This window comes from Rhinatrema bivittatum, chromosome 12 (assembly GCF_901001135.1).
Source record: "Rhinatrema bivittatum chromosome 12, aRhiBiv1.1, whole genome shotgun sequence".
NCBI lineage: Eukaryota > Metazoa > Chordata > Amphibia > Gymnophiona > Rhinatrematidae > Rhinatrema > Rhinatrema bivittatum.
The window spans coordinates 68,392,551-68,416,006 of record NC_042626.1 but is presented as its reverse complement, the minus strand read 5'-3'; the positions used below and the strand labels follow the sequence as shown (position 1 = coordinate 68,416,006).

At 42.0% G+C, this 23,456-nt stretch overlaps 1 protein-coding gene across 3 annotated transcripts in view; it reads right to left on the bottom strand.

The window, feature by feature from the left end:
* Positions 1-23,456, bottom strand: part of TANC2 (tetratricopeptide repeat, ankyrin repeat and coiled-coil containing 2) — a 1,188,344-nt gene that overhangs the window by 596,704 nt on the left and 568,184 nt on the right. For all 3 annotated transcript variants that reach the window (XM_029572386.1, XM_029572387.1, XM_029572388.1), the window contains exons 4-5: positions 14,808-14,879; positions 3,917-4,099 (exon numbers count right to left, since the gene is read on the bottom strand). In XM_029572386.1, the coding sequence (XP_029428246.1) occupies positions 3,917-4,099; positions 14,808-14,879 (255 nt within the window). The remainder of the gene's footprint in view (positions 1-3,916; positions 4,100-14,807; positions 14,880-23,456) is intronic.

Below are 23,456 nucleotides of genomic sequence, written 5' to 3'. Positions count from 1 at the left end.
TTCAGGGGGAGTTGGCCGCGCATTGAAGCGCTATTATCCCTTACTGAATAAGGGGTAAAGCTAGTGCGTCGAAAACATGCGTCCAAACGCGGGTTAACAGTGCACTCTGCCGGAACGCACTGTACTGTATCGGCCTGTAAGACAGATATTTACTCTAAAATGGAAATGTGATATATATATATTTACTCCTTCATAACAATAATTACAATCCTATAAATTGTGTTTTAAAATTTAACACTAGAGGGTCAATTTTCAAAGGGTTTAGGCTGCTAACTTTTGGAGTTCAGACCCTAAATTGGCCCTTTTGAAAACTGACCGAGGTTGAATTCCTAAATTCAGACTTTTAGTTTCCTTAGGTCCCTAAAGTTAGGGCCCTAAAAAGTTGGTGGCTACAGGGGCAGAGTTAGGGCTGGGAAACAAAGTTAGGGGTTTAGCACAGATTTTCAGCTCCAGGCACCTAACTTAGGGGGTCATTTTCTATTGATATCGCATGCGAAAAGTCCTTTTTCACATGCGATACCTAGATCGGGGCGGAGTTGGGGCGGCGTCAGCACCGGAAGAGGAGGACTCGGGGCAGCGTCAGGGTGGACACCACGGAAACTTCGCTGACGGTGAAAAGGTAAGGCCCCTTATCACCGCCAATAGCGTGCCCAATAGCACCACCTTTTACGATGGCGTTATTGGGTGCGAAGGCCGGCAGCAATTGCACCGCGGAGGTGCGATCGCTGCCAGCTTTCGCAGGCCCGCCCCCCGCTTGCGCCGGGATTCAGGAAGCCGCGGTAGTTTAGAAAATCCGGCCCTTAGGGGCTTAAATCTAGAATAATGAAGAACAGCATTCAATTTGGCACCCTAAACATTTTCAGCTGAAAATCTAGGTGCCTATGTTTGGCTGGGGACCCTAGATTTTTAGTTTAGGAGTCTAAATTTAGGGGTCAGCTTTTCTTTGGAAACTGCCATCGTTGCAGCAGCTTAATCAGACACACTTCTCTTGTTGGATTATGATATTTTTAAGAGATTATTTCTATTTGATAGCTTTTTGTAGGTGCTACAATTATTATATACACAGTGGGGCCGATTTTAATTCCTGCGCACAAATGTACACCCAATTTTATAACATGCGCGCGCTGCATAATGTGAATTTTGACTTCAAGCAGAAAATAAGATCTCAGTGCTGTAGACAAAAAAGGAGAATTCATAGTGCCCTTTTACCACATAGGTAACCTGCGCACATTAAGGTAACTTTAAAAGTCCCACATCATAGTAGTTTAAAAGCAAACGTATGCACCTAAGCTTTTCCTTGTAAGCCACCTAGATCCATTACGATAGCTGTCTCATAAATACCGGAAATTAATAAATAAAACAAAAACAAAATTAGTTCACACACAGTTATTACACCTGCTCCAAGCAGGGTATAACTTATGTAATGTTTTTATCTTTATTATAAAATCTATGTTATTTATGTTTTTAACTTGTTCAATTTTTATGAACATGTGCCCTAAGGCATTTTACTTTATTGTCTCACATATACTCCAGAAAGACTTGCCAGCACAACATGACACCTCTACAAACAGAAAATGCAAGCATCATGTATAAAAGGTAGCGGCAGAGGTACAATTTTTCCATGAACAGGAATTACACGAAAATAATTCATTCTTTTGCCTCTCATCAGGATTCTCTTACTAATGTTTATGCAACTCTGCATTTTATTTGGAAAACAAAGCTACACAGTATTTTTAATAATAAAGGTTTAAATACTGGTATTTTTCTCTCTCTGTTTTTGATCAATGACTGACCTTTGGAATGAGTTAGACTGAGAAGATTAGAATTGTAGCAACACTTTTCACATAATAGATTTGCTGACCTGTGAGACTACTTTTATGCGTCAATGAAATATGTAAAAGCTTTCGTTTCTTCAGATATTTAAACGTTAATCTCTCTGCAGTAAGATACTTTAAAATGAGATTACTTGTTTGCATTTTGGCGGCTGATTTTGCTTTCACTTCTTTAGATGCAGCTCGCACCTTTTCATTGGCAGCTCAAGGCGAGTCACATTCAGGTACTGTAGGTATTTCCCTGTCACCAGAGGGCTTGGAATCTAAAGGATTCCACAGAATGGCAGAAAAGCCTCAGTAAATCAGGCCCTAAGTTTGTACCTGAGACAGTGGAGGAAGCAGTTACTTGCCTAAGGGCACAAGCAGTGTCAGCAGGATTTGAATCCTGGCTTCCCTGGTTCTAAGTCTACTGCTCTAACCATTGGATTTCTCTTCCACTTCAAGCCCATCTGCTTGCATTACTAGGTAAAAATCACTTCTGATTGTTAGTCAGTGCTAAGTGTTGTGTGTGCCTCACAAGTTATATATCATGTTATATCATATATATATATAACATGTGCGCACCAGCGTGCACATGTTATAAAATCCGTTGGCCGCACGCATACGGGCGCCAGGTTTTATAATCCGTGTGCACATGCGCAGGCGGTGCGCGCAAGGGGATTGAATTTTTGCAAAGTCCATTCAATGCAATCAGGCCTTCTCCAGTTCCCTAATTCCATCCCCTTCCCCTCTCCTCCCCAGCCCCTAAACCTAACCTACCTTGCCTCACTTTTTTTTATTTTATTACTTTCTGTTCCTTGGGAGCAGAAGTAATTTACGAGCGCTGAAAGATGAGCTGAAAGATGTAAACCTAAGGCTAACTCTTAATACAAGGGACTTTCAGGTTTCTGCAGGTCAACTTTAAAGTAGAGTGCTGCTATAACTATCAAGGTTTAAAAGCAAATGCATTCTTTATCTGAAGCCATAACCTGATGAAATTTGCAGCAGTAGCACCAGGCACCCAGCCTTCAAAAACAAAACACACACATGGATTATAAAACATTTCCATCTGTTTGTCTGTCAAACTGATAAATAATGAGATGGTATCTTTCAGTAGTAAGAGATAAGCTTAAAAGAAATGGAATCTTTGGGAAAGTGGATAGACCTGCCTTTTAAAATATGATCCAATGTATGTCCTACAATAATTTGATTGCACAACTATTAGGATTGGTAATGGGAAAGCCCAGAGCATAGTATGGGTTTTTAACCAGTTTAAAAGACTTAATGATTTCTAAAAAAGGTTTGCATCCACAGTAAAGAAAAGCTGCTCAGGAGTTGGTGCTGAGGCAAGAATCTCTGCTTCCACTTATCTAGTGCCCTTATTCAAACATGGCAATCTGTAATGTTATTCTAAAGCTTATTATGGGAGGATTTACAGTCTTACCAATATCCAAACTATTGAGATGTAGTTGCACTATGTGGTATTTTGCTGCACTTTGAAACAAAATATAGCCCTATAGAAAAATTAGCTTCCCTCTTCTGTTCTAGGAATTATGATACATAGCTAAAGAACTATGTGCAGGATAACATCTGAGCAATAAGATGATTTAAAAAGTGAGGGGGAATGTTGGGTCTCCTTAACCCACCCACTGGGTGGTTTTAAAAATAGTTTAAACAGATTGTGTTCAAACAAGACTAAACATAATATAAGCATTTGGAAGGCACTGCTTAAAAAATGGTTCAAATAGTTCCTCAAATCACAAGATTTACATAGGATGCTCTGCCGTTTGCAACAGAAAGAATGGGGATCCTTGCCCATTTCTACAACTTCATAGGATATCCTAAATTGGTCTAGATTTCAACCTATAAATTACCCAGCACCCTACCTAGTTTGAAGTGACTTTCCAAATTATTTTAAATAAATAAGTGAAACAGTTTTGTAATATAATCTTTTTTGATTTGTCAGATAGGCAGAACATGGAACTTTAGATAAACAAGGTTCTTTGAAAAATAGCTATCCTGAATTTCATAATATCATGACCAAATAAAAACACTGAGCTATTTCCTTACTGTTACTATTTAAGAAACACTGAGCTACTTCTTACCAGTTAATTTCTTCACCGGCTGAAGCCGCACGCTGATAGACTGGTGGGTGAGTAACGGAGAGGAAGGCAGAGAGCGGGACATGCCCTCCATAATCCGAATGTGCTGCATGCCTTCTGCCACAGGTAACGGCGGAATAGCGTAATCTGGTTCAAAAGTGCAATCGTTCTCAGTGGAAGCCCCGCCTAGTAAAACAATGTTAAAAGGAAAACCAGGTCAGCTTAAATTGTGCCAATGTAAGAAAAAACCACCTTTGAAGAAACCAAAAAAAACTTGCTATAATGTGCAAATAAATGATAAACCCTGGACAATTGTAGAAATGACTTTATAAGCAGGAGTTTTTTTTTTCTGAGGGTAACTTGCTGGTACTGAATACTGGCACGTTTTTTTCCTTCACCTGCTTGATTTGCCTTGTGGTCCCTCAAAACAAACAAAAAAACAAACCCAATATATCCCACATGTAAGTACCGGCATCTTTTTTTCCAGAAAGATAGCACATTTTATAAGAGTAAACAAACACCACCATGTAACCATGGGATTTTCAGTCCAGTCCTAGTTCTCTATAGCAGAATGAGGACACACTTGCATCGGAAAGGGATTGAGAGAACCAGGAGTAATTCAAATTATGATACACCTTTTAAGCTCAGCATTGAAATAGTACATTTGGTTCATTGTATGAGAACTCTTACACAGCTGGGACAGATACATTCATCTAAGGCAGCAACCTGAGGCCTGGATTCACCATTCTTTCACAGAATGGTGAATCCTGCGAAAACGGGGGGGGCGGGGGCGAGCCTGCGAAAGCCTGCAGCCTTTGTACCACTGCAGTGCGCCGGCTGCTGGCTTTCGCACCAAATAGCGACACCATAAAAGGTGTAGTTATTCGGTGCGCTGCTGCCGACGATAATGTTAGTAACATTATCGACGGCAGCAAAAACACCGCCGACTCCTCCCTTCCCCTAATTTGCATAATATCGCATGTGAAAAGGCCCTTTTCGCATGCGATATGGCCTTATCGCGTGTGTTAGGACCCTAACACATGTGATAAGGGTTTAGAAAATAACCCTCTAAGATAGCCGAATCACTATGAAATTATTCAGCCAATTTGGGAGAACATTTATTTATTTATTTGTCGAGTTTTATATACCGTCGTTTGGTTTCGCCATCACAATGGTTTACATGTTTCGACTGATAAAGAAATACAAGTTTGGTTCCTTTAGAAAGGTATTATAGGTACATAAAAGAGTCATAGGTACAATTCAATGTCATAGATGTTATTGAACATAAGTGTGATAGTGCCATATGTTGGTGAACAGGAGAAGGCACTGTGGTACATGTTCAGGTTGTGAGAAAATGATGTTGGTTTTGGATTATCATAGGGTTGTGAGTGGTTTTGCATTATCAAGGGATGTGAGTGGTTTTGACTTATTATAGGGTTGCGAGAGGTAAAATATAGAAGGTTTGGGTTGCAGGGGGATGTTAATTGTTGTTCCGGTAAGCTTTGGTGAATAGCCAGGCTTTTAGTTCTTTCTTGAAGGTTTTTAAGTTCAGTTGTGTTCTTAATTCAGTTGGGAATGAGTTCCAGAGTTTGGGGCTTCCGAGTGTTATGGCTCTAGCAAGAGTTGAGGTGAGTTGTTTTGGTCGTACTGATGGGATTTTCAAGAGGCCTTTGTTTGTTGAGCGTAGGTTTCGTCGTGGGGTGTGGAGTTTATCCTTGTCCTTAACCAGTCTGATTGCTCTTCATGTATTAGTTTGTGTATTAAGGTCAGTATTTTATACTCGATTCGGAATTTTATTGGGAGCCAATGTAGTGATATCAGAATTGGGGTGATATGTTCTTGTTTTTTTGTTCCTGTGAAGTTTCTGGCGGCTGCGTTTGATTGTGTGGGATCCATCAACTGTTCACAAATGTTCCTACTGTCAATTAGTAGGTAACACCAGGGGTCTCCATTACTGCATACTACAATGCAAGGATCACCTAAATACATCAAGAGCTGGAGGGTGGCATTCAGAAAATTAATACTCCCTAAATGTTAACATAAGACCAAGGGAAAGTGAAAGTCAATATAACACAATAGCACTTTCCCTAATACCAATTTTTTCATGAATTATATATTGGTATCATAATAGGCACTATCGGTACCAAGACCTTCATTGCCTTCTGAATAATCATCTGGCGTGATTTTAAACATTTTTTAAAGCATTTTTTGTGCATATGAGACTTATCTGTGTTTTAAAGGGTCCTCATTCCAGTCCACATCCCCAGTCGATAGATAAGTTTTATATGCACAAAAAATGCTTTAAAAAATGTTTAAAATCACGCCAGATGATTATTCAGAAGGCAATGAAGGTCTTGGTACCGGTAGTGCCTATTATGATGGCAATATATAATTCATGAAAAAATTGGTATTAGGAAAAGTGCTATTGTGTTATATTAAGAAAATTAAAACATTAAAAAAAATCTAAAATGTAATATCTTGTTATAGAGAAAAAGTAAATATATAAATGTTATTCATATTCATTTCACAAAAAGGAATCAATGCCTTACATGACTTCTGGTTCATTTCATTAAAATTTCTTTTTCAAAGTCTTCTGAATATAAACTAAACCAGGATAAAGTGTCTAACTATAATAAAGAGGAAATCTGCTCCGCATCTGCATGGCCAGTATGCAAATTAAGCTCTGCCCCTCCCTCCCTGTATTCTCCAGCTCCGCCCCACTCGCTCTGTATTATCCAATGTACTATTATAACATATGGAAATTGAGCTCTACTCCACTCTAGCTTTGCCTCTCTCTCTCTCTCTCTCTGAATTGTCCAATCCCATCTCTACTACCACACACAGTGGGCCAGATTTTCAAAGGGGTATGCGCGTAAGATATGCGCGTACCCCCCGAAAACCTGCCCGAAGTTCCCCCTGCGCCCGCCGAGGCTATGTTGAGTAGGCTCGGTGGCGCGCACAAGCCCCGGGACGTGCGTAAGTCCCAGGGCAGGCGTAACTTGTGCAACAAAGGTGGTGGTGGTGGGGGGGGGGGGTTAAGTAGGGGAAGGTGCGGCGGGGTGGAAGGAAAGTTCCCTCCGAGGCCGCTCTGATTTCGGAGAGGCCTCGGAGGGAATGGAGGCAGGCTGCACGGTTTGGCGCGCGCAGGCTGCCGATTTTGCACAGCCTTGCACGTGCTGATCCCGGATTTTAACAGATACGCGCGGCTACGCCGTATCTATTAAAATCCCGCGTACTCTTGTTTGCGCCTGGTGCACGAACAAATGTACGCGTGTGCGCAAATCTGTAAAATCTACCCCAGTAAACCTAAGCTCAGACTAAACTCTCTACTACCAGTACCACACATTTCAATTGTGCTCTTCATAGTATTTCCCTGTCCTTGGACAGGCTTTTATTACTAGTCAATAATAAATTGTTAATGACAGAAGATAGAAGCATTTTATATGTATGTAGTGAGGTACAGCAAAAAAAAGCAAAATTGACAGATGACAGTAAAACCTCACAGGTTAGTGATGTCATCTGATTAATTTAGCTGTTGAATTTGACTAAAAAACTTGTAGAAGGCGTTAATAAATATGTGGATAAAGGTGAACCAGTACATCCGGTGTATTTGGATTTTCAGAATGTTTTTGACAAAGTCCCTCATGAGAGGCTTCTAAGAAAACTAAAAATTCAGGGGATAGGAGGCAATGTCCTTTTATGGATTGCAAACTGTTAAAAGACAGGAAATATAGTAGGATTAAATGGTCAGTTTTCTCAGTGGAAAAAGATAAACAGTGGAGTGACTCAGGGATCTGTACTTGGACCGGTGCTTTTTAATATATTTATAAATGATCTGGAAAGGAATATGATGAGTGAGGTAATCAAATTTGCAGATGACAAAATTATTCAGAGTAGTTAAATCACATGCAGATTGTGATACATTACAGGAGGAACTTATGAGATTGGAAGATTGGGCATCCAAAAGGCAGATTAATTTTAATGTGGAAAAGTACAAGGTGTTGCATATAGGGAAAAATAACCCTTGCTGTAGTTACACGAGTTAAGTTCTATATTAGGAGCTACCACCCAGGAAAAAGATCTGCTGCTCCTTGTGACCTTGGGCAAGTCACTCTACTCTCTGTTGCCTTAGATACAAGGCTTAGAGTGTAAGCCCTTTGAGGATAGGAAAATACCTACAGTACCTGAAAGTAATCTGCTTTAAAGTGTCGAAAAGTGGAACATAAATAAATAGGCATCATAGTGGATAATACATTGAAATCGTCAGCTCAGTGTGCTGCGGCAGTCAAAAAAGTAAACAGAATATTAACAATTATTAGGAAGGGAGTGGTGAATAATGCCTAGGTATTACTCCATGGTGAGACTGCATCTTGAATGTGTGAATTCTGGTCACTGCATCTCAAAAAAGATATAGTTGCACTGGAGTAGATACAGAGAAGGGTGACAAAAATGATAAAAGGGATGGTATGGCTCCTCTATGAGGAAAAGCTAAAGAGGTTAAGGCTGTTCAGCCTGGAAAAGAGATGAATGATGGGAGATATGATGAAGGTCTATACAATAATGAGAGGATTAGAACAGGTGAATGGGAATCTGTTATTTATTCTTTCAGATAGTAGAACGAATAGCGGGCACTTCATGAAGTCAGCAAGTAGCACATTTAAAACAAATTGGAGAAAATTCTTTTTCACTCAATGGACAATTAAGCTCTGGAATTCGTGCCAGAGGAAATGGTTAGGGCAGTTAGTGTAGCTGGGTTTAAAAAAGGTTTGGATAAGCTCCTGGAGCTTATCGAAATGCACAGCCGATAGCACCCATCGCATGTAAATGCTATGTAGATGAGGCTGTTAGTTATTAACCCCTGATGCAGGGAAGTGATGGGCACCCAACACACACTTTTTAACGTGGCAAATTTAACTCCAGCTCCGGAGAAGGAGTAAAGTCAATTCGCTAGTCAAGGGCTCCTGAGAAATAAAAATAAAATATGATCATCTGTGTTACGATGAGTGTGTCCTCCTACTTAGTATCATTATGACATTTTAATTTACTGCTTGCGATGGAAAAGAAATGTACATTGGCTTGATAAAAAAAATTTCTTATGGCTGCACAATTTAGATGCTCATAGCAAGGGGCACTTAAAATAAGACACTTCAGCAACCTCAGCAAAAATAACAAAAAAATTGGCTTGAAGAAGTGGGATAAAATGGACGCTCATATTGAGTGCCTGTTGCAATTGTGGGCACCCATAGCAATTGAGCGGTACAGATGCAAAATTCTTCCCTAGCGCGCCCTTTTTTTATGCAGCCCCTCATTGAAATACTGCATCAGGAGCTCAGGTAATGTGGCTGCACGCATGTTAGGCAAATGGATTCTCAACACGAGTCTTATTGCATAGGCCCCTCAGTTTGTAAAATAGCTAATACTGGGGCCCAAGTTTGCATTTGCTCATGATGTTCCTGTTGTTACTTCACTAAATTTAACTGAATTTCTGGAAACATCTGGGCCAGAAATAATTGAAAGAGTTACCTTACTTGTTACTTTTTTCTCTGAAGCTGATTTAAGTAAAGTGATGGTTGCATATTTTAGGAAGCTAAATACAAATTTGCTAGGTCAAAAGATGAAGAAAGAAGGAAGGATTTTCTGGCTCTCAGGATACTTTGACTTTGGGCGCCTCATTTGTTTTATGTTATCCTTGCACGGGTTTTGTTAAATACCGCTCAGAAAGTTTTCTTTTTTTTTTCTCATCAACTTAAATCCTTTTTAGAGGCCAGAAAGTTCTTAACATCTTCCCCCTGCTCTCATAGAAATACAGTAAATTCTTGTATTTGATAATTCCAGGAATCAAAGTAACTCGCTAGTGTCGTTCCTTTATTCTTTTTTTTTCTATTTCTCCATATTTTTCTCTTCCCCTCCATTGTTTCTTTTATGTAGGAGGTTATATGTTTCAGTAATTGACTGTATTATTGCCTAGTAATGTTATTTTGTCAGTCTCCTCATTTCTGTACAAAGTTATTTGTGCTTTGTTAAATTGAAATTTCATTAAAAAAAAAAAAAAAAGTTAGCATATATGCACTTAAGTAGCCTATACATACATAATAGCTATTTTATAAAAGTCAAAAGTTCGCATGGGCTTTGTTTCATGCGCATGTATATGCACGTAAAAAAGGGTCAGTCTAGGGGCATGGCCTACAGTTACACATATAAGCTGGTATTTTAAAAGACAAGTGCATACATTTGGCAAATTACTTGCATAATTTTACACCTGCTAATTATCTTGCAAAATTGATATCAGAGTAGTTTATTGGGTAGTACTGACTGGGTGGGAAGTCCGGGTGAATCTAGGAGACGTTCAGGCTGAAGGACTAGCAGGGCCTCGATGACCAAGAGGAGGACTGGGTGAAATGGTTGAATAACTAGTAACCTGGTTAATTTCAATTACACGTGCATGTTTTAAAATATACCGACTTACACATGTAAATTGGATTTTACCCAAGTCCGACTTTATTTTCGTGTGTAAAATATATGCACATATATTTTTAAAATAGGTAGATAAAGTATGCGCTTTCAATGCACTGCATATGTTCCGGAGTAAAGACACATGTATTTTATAATACGCATATATGAAACACTCAAGTTATAAAATCAGTGGCATAGCCAGAACTGAATTTTTGGAGGGGCCCAAGGATAACATGGGTGGGCTGTAGATCTAGGCCCTACTAGTTGTATGCTTATCGATAAATAATGCTGTAGCATGCACCCTACAATGGATTTCTGAGCAGTCTGCAACAGCCATCATGCATCATGCGTGACATTTTAAAATATTTTAATTCTATATTTCAAGCAATTAGCAACATTAAAAATGCCTTATTAATCTGTATAAATTTATTTTATACTAGCTGTACCCGGCCACGCGTTGCTGTGGCAGAGCCTGGTTAAGTGGAAAAGAAAGAAAAGAGAAAGTGCATGGCTGTAATATGTTTAATTTCGCAATGCTTGTGGGTATACAATATTTTTAGTTGTTCCATTGTTTGTGCAGATATAGAGATTGTCAGGTTTGCCGACTCTTGAACACGCAACATATAATTGTCCATGTGAGAAGCAATCGGTTTCTAGATCTAAACCGCAGAGTTGTAAAGATTGTCCTTGAGCTTTGTTGATGGTTATTGCAAACGCCAATCGAATTGGGAATTGCAATCTCTTAAATTGAAATGGCAGATCTGTTGGAATGATAGGGATGCGAGGAATGAGGACATCTTCACCTTTGAAAGGTCCTGTCAAGATTGTTGCTTCTATGACGTTGCTCATCAAATTTCTGACAGCAAGTTGTGTGCCGTTGCAAAGTGTTGGCTGGTTGATATTTCGTAACATGATAATTGGTACGCCGATTTTCAATTGTAGTATGTGAGGTGGCATGCCTGGGAGGTCGAGTGAATTCAAAAATTCTGTGGGATAGTTAACTGCTTCATAAAGTTTGATCTTCGGCGAGGCATTATTTGGCTAAGTAAAGCAGATGGCTGAATGGTCTGTTAAATGACCGAGGTGAATGGGACCGCAATGTCCCAAGAAAGAGTGAAATGCGAATGAAAGTAATGTATTTTTTCCTAGCTAAGACGCCCCAGACCATAAGACGCACCTAGGATGCAGAGTGTGAAAAGAAAAAAAATGAAAATAGTTGGTGATAAATGTGGTCTGTCCCTGGGCGTCTGTGTGTGTTATGTAGTAAAATAGGGGAGTGGCTAACCAATTTTTTTACTCCCCATTTTGTTTTGTTGTCTGGGGAGGGCTATTTCGAAGCCTTCCCCAGATCGTGCAACTTTTATCTTTCTGTTTGTGTGTGAACACCCCCTCCCCCAAAAAACCCCCCATCATAACCGTTCTCTGTAAATAACCACCCCTACACCCTCCTGCCCCCCCCAGCCCAGCGAAATAAAGTTACCCACCCTCCTGCCATCCCCAACAGTTGCCAAATGAATGAAACATCCCCCCCCCCCCATCGTGACCCCTCCCCAAGATGTTTGCAATTAAATCAGTATAAACCCCACACCCTCCAAACCCCCTGAGACCTGATATAAATCTCTGTCGGTGGAGCGGGTGTTCAGGAGCAGTCCGGGAGCGATGTATTGGCGTTGTGCTGTCGGCTGCCAGCAATGAAAATGGCTCCGACGGCCCTTTACCCTTACTTTGTCACTGGGGTCCAGCAATGGCAGCGGTAGGTCCTGTGACATAGTAAGGGCAACGGGCCGCCGGCTGCCAGTCCTGAAAATGGCGCCGACGGACAATGGCAATGGCGCCGTCGGACACCAATGGCAGCATTGCCAATGCTGCCATTGGTGTCCCTGAGTGTCATAGTAAGGGAAAGGGCAGTCGGCGCCATTTTGATTGCTGGCAGCCGACGGCCGTAGTCCAGGCGATGTGTCCTGGACCGCTCCTGGCCCCCCGCTGGAGCAGCCAGGACTTTTGTCAGGTTTTGTGTGTGTTCGGAGGGTGTGGGAAGTAAAATAATTTGGCATGTGTGTGGGTGGTGTGAGGAGGGTGGTGGGTGTTTCTTAGCTGTAAAGGAAATTGTTATCTTCGCTGTATACGACGGCCATGCATTTTCCCACCACTGTTGTGGTGAAAAAAGTGGGCGAATGTGTGAAAAAGGAAGGGAAACGTGGACCTGGAATGGCGAAAGGATTAGTGTAGCATGTATTTGTGTAAGGTGTAACAGATGGCGCTTATGTCCAGCAGATGTCGCTGTTTTCAGGAAAAAATGTTTGAACCTTTTTTACCTGTCACAGGTGTGACATATCTGTAATGTAAGTACAGAAGAACCTTCCCATATGCGAAAGGAAGGTTGTGTCCAAATTTGAAAGCAATCGGTGCAGTGGTTTCTGAGATTAGCGATTTTGTACAAACTATTTAACATTTTTATTTATATAGATGTAGTGCAGTTTATAAATACAAAATATAATGTAAAAAGTAAACAACGAACATTTAACAGAAACAGATCCAATCACGTAATAAAACAAATATCAATATATTCTTTTATAAATCCTATTTCCAAAAATGGAGAGAAAAGCAAGTTTGCTTACCATAACGGTGTTTCCTGTAGATAGGATGAATTAGCCATGCTGTCTGGGAGTCCCCAGCTAGGGTAGATAGAGCATACTGTTGGCCATGTCAAAAGGTGACAGACCTTCCTGTTGTCATGCTGCCGATGCTCAGTGGGCAGAGGAACCCAGTCATTGGTGGACAATTCTATGTGCCACTGGCGTAATGCAGTATCTCGTGCCCCATAGCAGCATCCGATCTTGCTTGTTGCTTGCGGCAATAATGAGATGTGAAGGTATGCAGAAAGGACCAAGTCGCCACTTTACATATGTCTTGAACTGGCACATTGCAAAGATGGGCTATAGAGGTTGCCGTGGCTCTCAGCTGATGCGCCTTAACCCTTGAATCAAGGCGTTTTGGCTGAGATGAGTAGCAGAAATGAATACACTGGGTTAACCAGTTGGCTAAAGTTCTTTTGGCTACGGGCAACCCCGGAGCATTAGGGTTGAAGGAGACAAAGAGTTGTGAATGTCGTTAGATGAATGAGTCCTCTATTTATAGTATGCTAGGTATCTCTTGCAATCCAGAGTATGAAGAAGTTTGTACCTGTTGGATGCATGTGGTTTGGGAAAGAAGGTTGGTACAGTTATTGTTCGATTCAGATGAAAAGATGAGACCACTTTCAGAAGAAAAGATGGATGGGTCCGCAAGGTGACCTTGTCATGGTAGAATTGTAAATAAGGCGGATAGTGGACTAGAGATTGAAGTTCACTAACTCGCCTCACTGAAGTTATTGCTACTAAAAATAACACCTTCCACGTTACGAATTTCATGGAAGCAGTTTGCAATGGTTCAAAGGGCAGAAACATAAGTGTTTCCAACACTAGGTTGATATCCCAAGGAATCGCCGGTCTTGAAACAGGAGATTGGAGCTTTAGAGTGCCTCTCATAAAACGAGAAACCAAGGGATGCGTGGATATTGAATTTCCTTGAATGCAAGGATGATACGCTGCTATGGCACTGAGATGTACTCTGATGGATGATATTGCCAGGCCAGAAGAATATAGAAAATGCAGATATTGTAGCGAACATCCGAATGGGTCAATTGATATTGTCGTGCACCAGTGCAGGTATCTGTGCCATTTGCCCGCTTAATTTTTTCTTGTGGATAACTTTCTGGAGGATATCAGAATGTTTTGAATTTCCATCAGGAGAGGGAGGTGATTCAACACTTCCCTTTCAACCTCCAGGCCATCAAATACAAAGAGTCCTGCATTGAATTAAGGAGTGTGCCATCCTTCTGCGTCAGTAGGTCCGCTCTGCTTTCTAGAGGGATTGGCGGCTGTATTGAGAGGTGAACGAGGTAGGTCTACCACAGCTGCCCGGGCCATGCCCTTGCTATGAGGATGAGATCTGACCATTTTGTGATGCATTTCTTAATTACTCGACCTATCAGAGGTATCTGAGAGTATGCATAACACAGGCTTCATTCCCACTGAATTAGGAATGCATTCTGAATGACTCTTCACCCGCTTGGGTAAAAAGAACAAAACTTCAGCAGCTTGGTGTTGGATTCCGTCGCAAAAAGGTCCATGCAGGGTACACCCCACCTCTTGAACAGAGAGTGTGCTACATCCTGATGCAGTGCCATCATATTTTGTATTTCTATCTAAAACAGAAACTATTTGTGGTCTAACAGAACAGAGTTGGCCATCTATGGTCTATCAATTTCAGCACACTACAAGTACATTATAAATAATGCAGTTCTTCTTAACAGGAAGCTAAATTTAACACCCCTCTTAATTTGTAATTGAATATCTTTCAAATTGCCACACTATTATAGGGAATCTGTTTTTATTTTTACCTTGTCCCGAGCAGCTCTGGCGAGAGTCTATACTTGACTGTCTCCTGTCTGATGCCTCCTCGTTCCCGCCATCTACACAAGAGGAACACAGATGATGGGGTTTTTTATTAGTATAGTGGAAACATCTGGCATACACCTATAAACTATTAACTATAAGAAAGATTTCTATGAAAAAAGTTTAAGAACAGGAAACCTAGATCAATTTGGTGTAGAAAAGTTGACTATATAAATAAAAAAACTACATAGAAACAATAATTCCTCGGGTTTATTTCTTCCATACTCAGTTACTGCAAAGCACACAGACGTATATATTACTAGTAATTACAACTAGTGATAAAAACTACATTTATTGGAGATTGTATTTTAAAAAGAAGATGACTGACTAGAAAAGAATAACTTCACATTCTAAGCAAAATTTCACATGGCATGGGCCCCTGGAAAAATGTGAAGTTTGCATGGAAACTGAAGACATAGCAAATGTTGCTTACCTGTAACAGGTGTTCTCACAGGACAGCAGGATGTTAGTCCTCACATATGGGTGATATCATAGGATGGAGCCCAATCACGGAACACTTTTGTCAAAGTTTCTAGAACTTTGACTGGCACCTACTGGGCATGCCCAGCATGGCACTAAACCTGCAGCCAGCAGGGGTCCCCCTGCTGGCTGCAGGTTTAAAGCTACAGGAAGTGCCGAAAAATAAAATAAGAAAACAAACCCAACACCGCGGGGTGGCGGGTGGGTTTCATGAGGACTAACATCCTGCTGTCCTGTGAGAACACCTGTTACAGGTAAGCAACATTTGCTTTCCCACAGGACAAGCAGGATGGTAGTCCTCACATATGGGTGAGTACCGAGCTGAGGATGTCCAAAAAATGCACCAAATGTACCCAAGATGTGCAATAGGCACAAGGACTGGGGTGGAATTTGGTAGAGGGCATCCTGAACAATAACGGGCAGGCGGAAGGATGTTGGTACGTCAAGTTGTAAAAAGGTTGCGCAAGACAGACTGGCCGAAGATGGAATCTTGTCTTCCGGCCTTGTCTAAACAATAATAGGCTGTAAAGGTGTGGAGAGAACTCCAGGTAGCAGCCCTGCAGATGTCAGGAAGTGGCATCGAGCGTAGGTGTGCTACTGAAGTCGCCATGGCCCTGACAGAGTGTGCTTTAACACGGTCTTGAAGCGGAATGCCTGCGCCGGACGCATCGGCATCGATGGTTGAGGCATCGGAAGGACTCCCGATGGAGGAATGCAGAACGATATTTCCCCTCCTGATGACAGGGTAAGTGGGGAAGGCACCGGAGCCATCAGTGACCCAGGATCCATCAGTGGAAAAGCGGCTATGAGTGCTTCCATCTTCGAAAGCAGCGGTGCCAATGCTGCCAGAATGGGATCGATGGTCGGTTCTGCAACCGGCACCGATTTTGGCGCCGGGGGACCTTGGAGTCTGTGCATCACCTTATCGATGGCCTCCTGAACCATCCGGTCCAGTTCTTCATGGAGACCTGGAGCAAGCAGCCCCGGCTCCAGAAGGGAAGAAGGAGGCAGAGGCATAGCCAGAGGGACCACCATTAAAGGCGGAGTCGCGGCTCCCGATACCCATCCGGGTGAGGGTTGCCTCGGTGACCCGGTCGGCGAAAAGGTCGGTGCCTTTTCTGGACGGGGTTTCTTCGATGGCGGCGTAGAAGATTTTCCTTCCTCGATGGTCCGAGACTTGCGGTGTCGATGCCGATGTTTTTCTCTACGATCCCCTCGGTCCTGAGGAGGAGTAGAAGTAGTCGAAGGCCGAGAAGCCGTCGATGCCGGACGGTCACCGGCCAGTGGCCAATACTGGCGCAAAGTGGACGGTGCCGGTTCAGACAACGTCGATGCAATAGACAGCATCAGAGTTTGAGAACGGAAGAGAAGTTCCATTTTCTCCATTCTGGCCTTGCAACCTTTTGGTGTCATTAAGGCACATTTGGTGCAAGTCAGGACATCATGCTCGCACCCGAGACAAATTACACAGACTTTATGCGGGTCTGTTATGGACATGGTGCGAGTACAGTCCGGGCACAGACGGAACCCCGATGCCATGGCCTTTGAAAAATTTAGCCGCAGTACGGTCAACGGCCAGTAGGCCGCAACAAACTCGACGGGAATCAACCGAAAATGGGTAAAAATCTTACCGGAGTACCGCGGAGTCAAAAATTCGAAGGAGGGACCCCTGTGGGGTATTAAAGTTTTTAGTAATTCCGTGAGGAAAATTCCTGTCAGGAATCTCTGTGGAGCTCCTTAACCCGTGTGGCTACTGCTGCGGGGAAAAAAGAAGACTAAAGGGGGACCCCTGCTGGCTGCAGGTTTAGTGCCATGCTGGGTATGCCCAATCACGGAACAAAAGTGTTCCGTGATTGGGCTCCATCCTATGATGTCACCCATATGTGAGGACTACCATCCTGCTTGTCCTGTGAAAATTGATATTATAAACAAGTATGAAGTGCCTCACGTTCCTAATTTAACACTATATTTAAGCTATTAAAAATGTTAAATGTTCTAAATAACGAAAAGCAAAATTATATTCTAAATAGGACTTAATACTGAATTAACATTCCATATAACACCTTCACGCTTCTTCCACTGTTTCCTACTTAATCTTTCTGATAGAAAAGAACACATCCCCTACCCATCTTTGGAACTTCCCTTCATAGACGCTGATGAAATATTGCCGCGTGGAAAATGGGCACACATGATTGAGCACCCGCTCTTCTAACGTGTGCTGATCGACCTCTCCGGGGTGCCCAATTTAATATTTAAATCGGCTGCCATGGTATAAAGGAGGTGCTAAGGGAAAATGTGCGCCCCTAGCATCTCCTTGACAGATGGTGCCCAGGAGAGTTGGCTGTCAGCGGGTTAGGAAAACGGACACTCAATTTTACGAGCGTCCGTTTTCCTAATCTGACCACTAGCGTATTTCTTTTTTTTTTTATTTTATTTTTTAAGCATTCTCTTCCTTTTTGTTCCTCTGACTTAATATCGCCATAATATTAAGTCAGAGGAAGAACAGAAAAGCAGTATTTTTTTTTGCCTCGGGAGAGAATAGTTAATAGCCTCATCAACATGAATTCACACGTGATGAGCGCTATTAGCTTCTCAGGGGGTTGTGGACAAGTGTCCAAAACACTGTCCAATCACAAGTTAACCAGTGCGCTCGGCTGAGCACACTGTTTTGCATCGGCCTGAAAGTTTTTAACTTAGGCCCTTAAATATTAGGAGCTACCACCTAAGAAAGAGATCTAGGCATCATAGTGGATAACACATTAAAATCGTCTGTTCAGTGTGCTGCAGCAGTCAAAAAAGCAAACAGAATGTTAGGAATTATTAGAAAGGGAATGGTGAATAAAACAGAAAATGTCATAATGCCTCTGTATTGCTCCATGATGAGACCCCACCTTGAATACTGTGTACAATTCTGGTCGCCGCATCTCAAAAAAGATATAGTTGCGATGGAGAAGGTACAGAGAAGAGCAACCAAAATGATAAAGGAATGGAACAGCTCCCCTATGAGGAAAGACTAAAGAGGTTAGGACTGTTCAGCTTGGAGAAGAGACGGCTGAGGGGGGATTTGATAGAGGTGTTTAAAATCATGAGAGGTCTAGAATGGGTAAATGTGAATTGGTTATTTACGCTTTCGAATAATAGAAGGACTAGGGGGCACGCCATGAAGTTAGCATGGGGCACATTTAAAAGTAATCGGAGAAAGTAATTTTTCACTCAACGCACAATTAAACTCTGGAATTTGTTGCCAGGGGATGTGGTTAGTGCAGTTAGTGTAGCTGGGTTTAAAAAAGGATTGGATAAGTTCTTGAAGGAGAAGTCCATTACCTGCTATTAAGTTGACTTAGAAAATAGCCACTGCTATTACTAGCATCAATAGTATGGGATAGACTTAGTTTTTGGGTGCTTGCCAGGTTCTTATGGCCTGGATTGGCCACTGTTGGAAACAGGATGCTGGGCTTGATGGACCCTTGGTCTGACCCAGTATGGCATGTTCTTACTAAAAATGTTTCTGAAAACTAGAAGTTTTTTTTCTCTAATTTTAAAGGGTAGAATTTCTTCCCTCTCTCCTACCTACCCCAAAAAAGTATATATTGAAAGAAATCACCTTTCCTAAACCTCTAATTAATAGAACCTACAAACAGAAAGCACTGTTTGAGGAAGACTCCACTAATGGAAAGCCCCTTCTCCTGTCCCCGAGCATGGGTGCTCACCCTCCTTTCACCCAGTAATGAAGCATAACACCTCTATGACATGGCCAAGTCACATTTAGGTAAATATATCTTTCTTTGGCTTATAAGCCTTTTTTCACCTCCCCAAATGCTTTTTAATCTGTCTGCATCAAGCATTACATTTTTCTAGAGTTTATAGTTTTGCAGGGTCAGATTAAGCCAGCGTGTGTCCATTGGCAATGGAGGGAGGGGAGGTTATCCTCCCTACTGGGGGGAGGTGGAGGGAGAGTATGATCCCCTCCTGCCCAAATCCTCTTCTCAGGCTCCATCCCCCGCCCTCTCACTGGCTCTAATGGCAGCATCACAGACCAGGAAGATAAATCAGTGCAGGGCCTTCCACTGCCCTTTTGCACAGACAATCCTACAGCATGCAGCCTCCTCCTACCACATGGTTTCCTGTTACTAAGGAAATCCGTGCGAGGAGCAGGGCTCCACAGGGGTTCAACAGCCCAAAAAGGCTATGGAATGTTGCTAGCAGTAATTTTGTTATGGAATTGACAGTTGCTTAGTTTTGATTGTAAACATTACTACCCTTAACATAAAGTTTGGGGGCAACCTGCACGGAGCGGCAGTTACTACCATAAGAAGCTTGCTGGGCAGACTGGATGGATCATTTGTTTTTTTGCTGCAGTCATTTCTATGTTCCTATGGAAGGCCCCATGTTGATTTGTCTTCCTGGTCTGTGCTGTTGCCACTGGAGCCGGCGCTGCAAAAAAAGCAGAAGTGGTGATGCAGCAGCAGACGTAGGATTTATGTAGAGGCAGTGGGGCGATGCTCCACCGCCTAAGAAAATTTGGTGCCGGAAGTCACTGCCTATGTTGCCTAAGCCTGTAGTTTTGTGTTGTGCATGATAATTTAAATTGGAAAATAACTTATTTAACTAATGATGCTATTACAAGGGCACAAATCACATTCCAAAGTAGAGAAAATAAGATTCTACTGCTGAGATAAAGAACAGAAACAAGGAGTTAAATTTTTGATCAAGTCATGCTACACTCCCAAGTACTGTTCAGTTTTAATTCAGTCACAATATAATATACATTGAATAAGATGATCTAAGCATGGCCATATGTAGGCATGGGCACCATTGGCATGTATCAAGAGCACCAATTTCTGAAAGCACCCAAAAACCGGGACTGCTTTTGCTGCTCTTTGATTTCTGGGGGGCAAAACACCCCTATTCACAGTCCATCTTAAATCCAGCCCTGTATTTTCTCCCATTTTGTATCTATAGAGAAATTGTTTCATACATTTCTTTTCTGTGTAGCAGAGCACAATACATTTCTAGAAAATAAATAAATAGACAAGCAGCTTTCCAGTTCAGTGAATTAAGTGTGACATCACTATGAAGACTGAACAAACCCATAAAGAAAGCATGGGTTGCTGCTTTTCACCTTCTGAGAGATGCATAAAAATGATGCAAGCACGACCAAATACCTTCCACCACTGCTGGGAAAGGTGAGAGAAATGAAATTACAAAACAATTAATTATTATCCGGTACTCACTGATCAGATTAGCAACAGTTATACAAATCAACAGTGGCATTAAAAAAACGCCACTAAAGAAACACAGAACTAAATACATTTAAATATATTTCTTTTGTTTTTATAATTGTGTTGAATACCCACTATTTTCTTACAATTAAAAAAAAGAGTTGATCTATCAGTTTTAGGGCTCCATCAATTTGTTTACACATAAACCCAAAAGATTAATTATAAGAATCACTGAAGTTTTGCATCAGTAGACTGCTACTTTAATAATAAGGCTGGATCAGCAGACGGGAAGCAGTTTGATTAACATCACTTGTACTAGCTTGCGCTGTGTATCTGAAACTCACAATTTATTTATTTATACTTTTTTTATACTGACCTTCATGAAAAATATCATATCAAATTGGTTTACAAGGAACAGTGTGATAAAACCTTAACCTTAACATAAGCAAGTTGCAGGAAAGTTACAATAAAACAGGGGTAATGGGGCTAAGGAGTAGAAGACGCTAGAAGTGGAAGGAGTAACTCAGTAACAGTAACAATTGCTTCTGAACCTGGATGACAGGAGGAGGATTTCTGAGCAGCTGGCTAGGATGTGAAAAGGCAGAAGGGTCAAGGATTTCTGAGTAAGTGGGTCAAGTCGAACAAGAAGAAAAATGTTGCTGTTGCCTCACGGTAAAACATGTTAATGCAACTAAAAACAAAATAATGAACAGAATTTGCAAGATCCATGTTATCTGGCCCCCTGTATTGGCACAATGTGGTGTAGTTAACTTCCCTTACATATCAAAGTGCCTGGGGCGCCAGTTAAAGGGGCCACAAGTTTTAGGGAAAGCCCCCCAACTATATTTAAAAAAAATGACTCTGTGATCTGTGGGCATAATTAGCTGACCTGCCCCCATCCCTATTCATCCTGTAAATATTTTTTTAAAGTGCCCTTTCCAAGCCTCACCCACCATCTCTTTTGCTCTGCTCCATTGCGAACACCCCTCTTGGTGAATCCCACACAACCCCCTCAATTTACCCCACTGTTGAGGAAGTATCCATGATTCCCCCTTGCTTCTGCTCTGCCAGTGCCATCTTGGAAAATGGCGCCAGCAGACGAATGCATTTCCTCTTGTGAGAGGGGCACAGGAAAGCTGCGAGTCAGTCAGCATCATTTTCCAAGATAGTGCCAGTGAGGCAGAGGTAAATGCGGATCGCTTTTGCACCTTCAACACACATTAATGATGGGGTAACTTGGAAGGTCATTTAGGAGGAGGAATGTGGAGGCTATCCCAAGGTTGGGAGGAGGCAATAATTTTTAATAAGGGGGCAGGGCTTGAAAAGGTCACTTTTTTTTTTTACATTTACTGGATGGGTGGGGTGGAAGTGAAGGACAGCTAATTGCCCCACAGACAACAAGGGACATTTTTTCTTGGGTGGTAGGCCATTTATTAAACATCTGCGACCCTTTTAAGTCAGGGCTTCCCAAACCTTTAGCCAATGTGACCCCATTTTAGCACTTGAAAATCCATACGACCTCAGAAGACAACCAAAACAAATTAGCAAGGGTGTGGTCCCCCTCCAAAAATCCCTCAACTCTCACCCTCACAGCACTCCAGCTGATCCCCTCCAGCAGACCTCCTCTTTTAACCTCTTCTCCTCCAGCAGACTTCTCTCAACCGCTGATCCTCTCACCTTCCCAGCCCATCCCATCCCATCCCCTCTTTCATCCTCTCCAGCCCTTTCTCCATCCCCCCCCCCCCCCAGGTGATTCTCTCATCCCCAAGCCTTTTGTATAATTGCCAATTGATCCTCTGTCATCCCCCATTCCCTCTAACCTCCCAGCATCACCGACTCCCCTCCTATCATATTCCTTCCAGCTGATCCCCTCTCCTCTTACATTCCCTGGTTGATCTTCTGTTATTCCTCCCTTCTCTCACCCTCCATAGCCAATGCCTCTCCATCTTATCCAACCATCAAACACTCCTGCATCTCATTTCTCCCATCAAATAGCCTCTTCTCCAAGCATCCTCCTAGCCAGGGTGAGCAGCAACATTTTTCTTTGGGCCCTGGGACAAAAGTGGAGAACAACTGATGGAAAGAAGAAAGGCTCAAGACAGGGGCAACATTTTTTTCTTAGTTAGATTCAGTTGTGTGGGTGAGGAAGGGGAGCAGTAGCAATCTCCACCGAACCATGAACACTCAGCCCAGGCATCCCCTTCCCTCATGACTGGTCCTAAGCCTAACTGTGTACTGCAAGTGGCAGCAGCACTACTAATGAACATTAGCATGGAGCCTATGGGCTAGTGCAAGCTCATGGGCCCTGCTGCAGCCCCTATTCCTTCTCAGCAGGGTTTCCTGTTATGCAAGAGCAATGATACCTCAGACCAGTATTGCACATGAAAAACCTGAGTGGAATAAGGTAAAATACTTACTAGATGAGACTGAGACAACACATTGAGGTGGTAATAATGCATGATTTGCTCAATGTGCTCTCTTCACTGCACATTTTCAAACAAAATTGGGATAACCTCTTTCCAGAAATTGTTTCACTTCAAGCGCATGCATCTTATATTCTTGCAGAGTGGAACACAAACGGCAAAGCAAAATAAATTGACTGAATGACAAGATGTTACATAAAGATAATGAGTGATAACTCAAATATTGTTATACTGTATTTCTGTTGGTCTTTTAAAGATAGAAAAACTGAAACTAACATTAGTCAAAAAATATTTATGTCTAAAATCCGTTTCTAATATCGATCCTACATGGTTTTCATTTTCATTATAGTTCTGGAATGGTGTATGTTATGTGGTGTATCTGTGTGTTGTTACGGACCCAAAAAGCAACAAGGAAGATGATCTATCCTGGCCGTAAGGTGAACAAAGAAGGCGATAGATCACAAGTCCT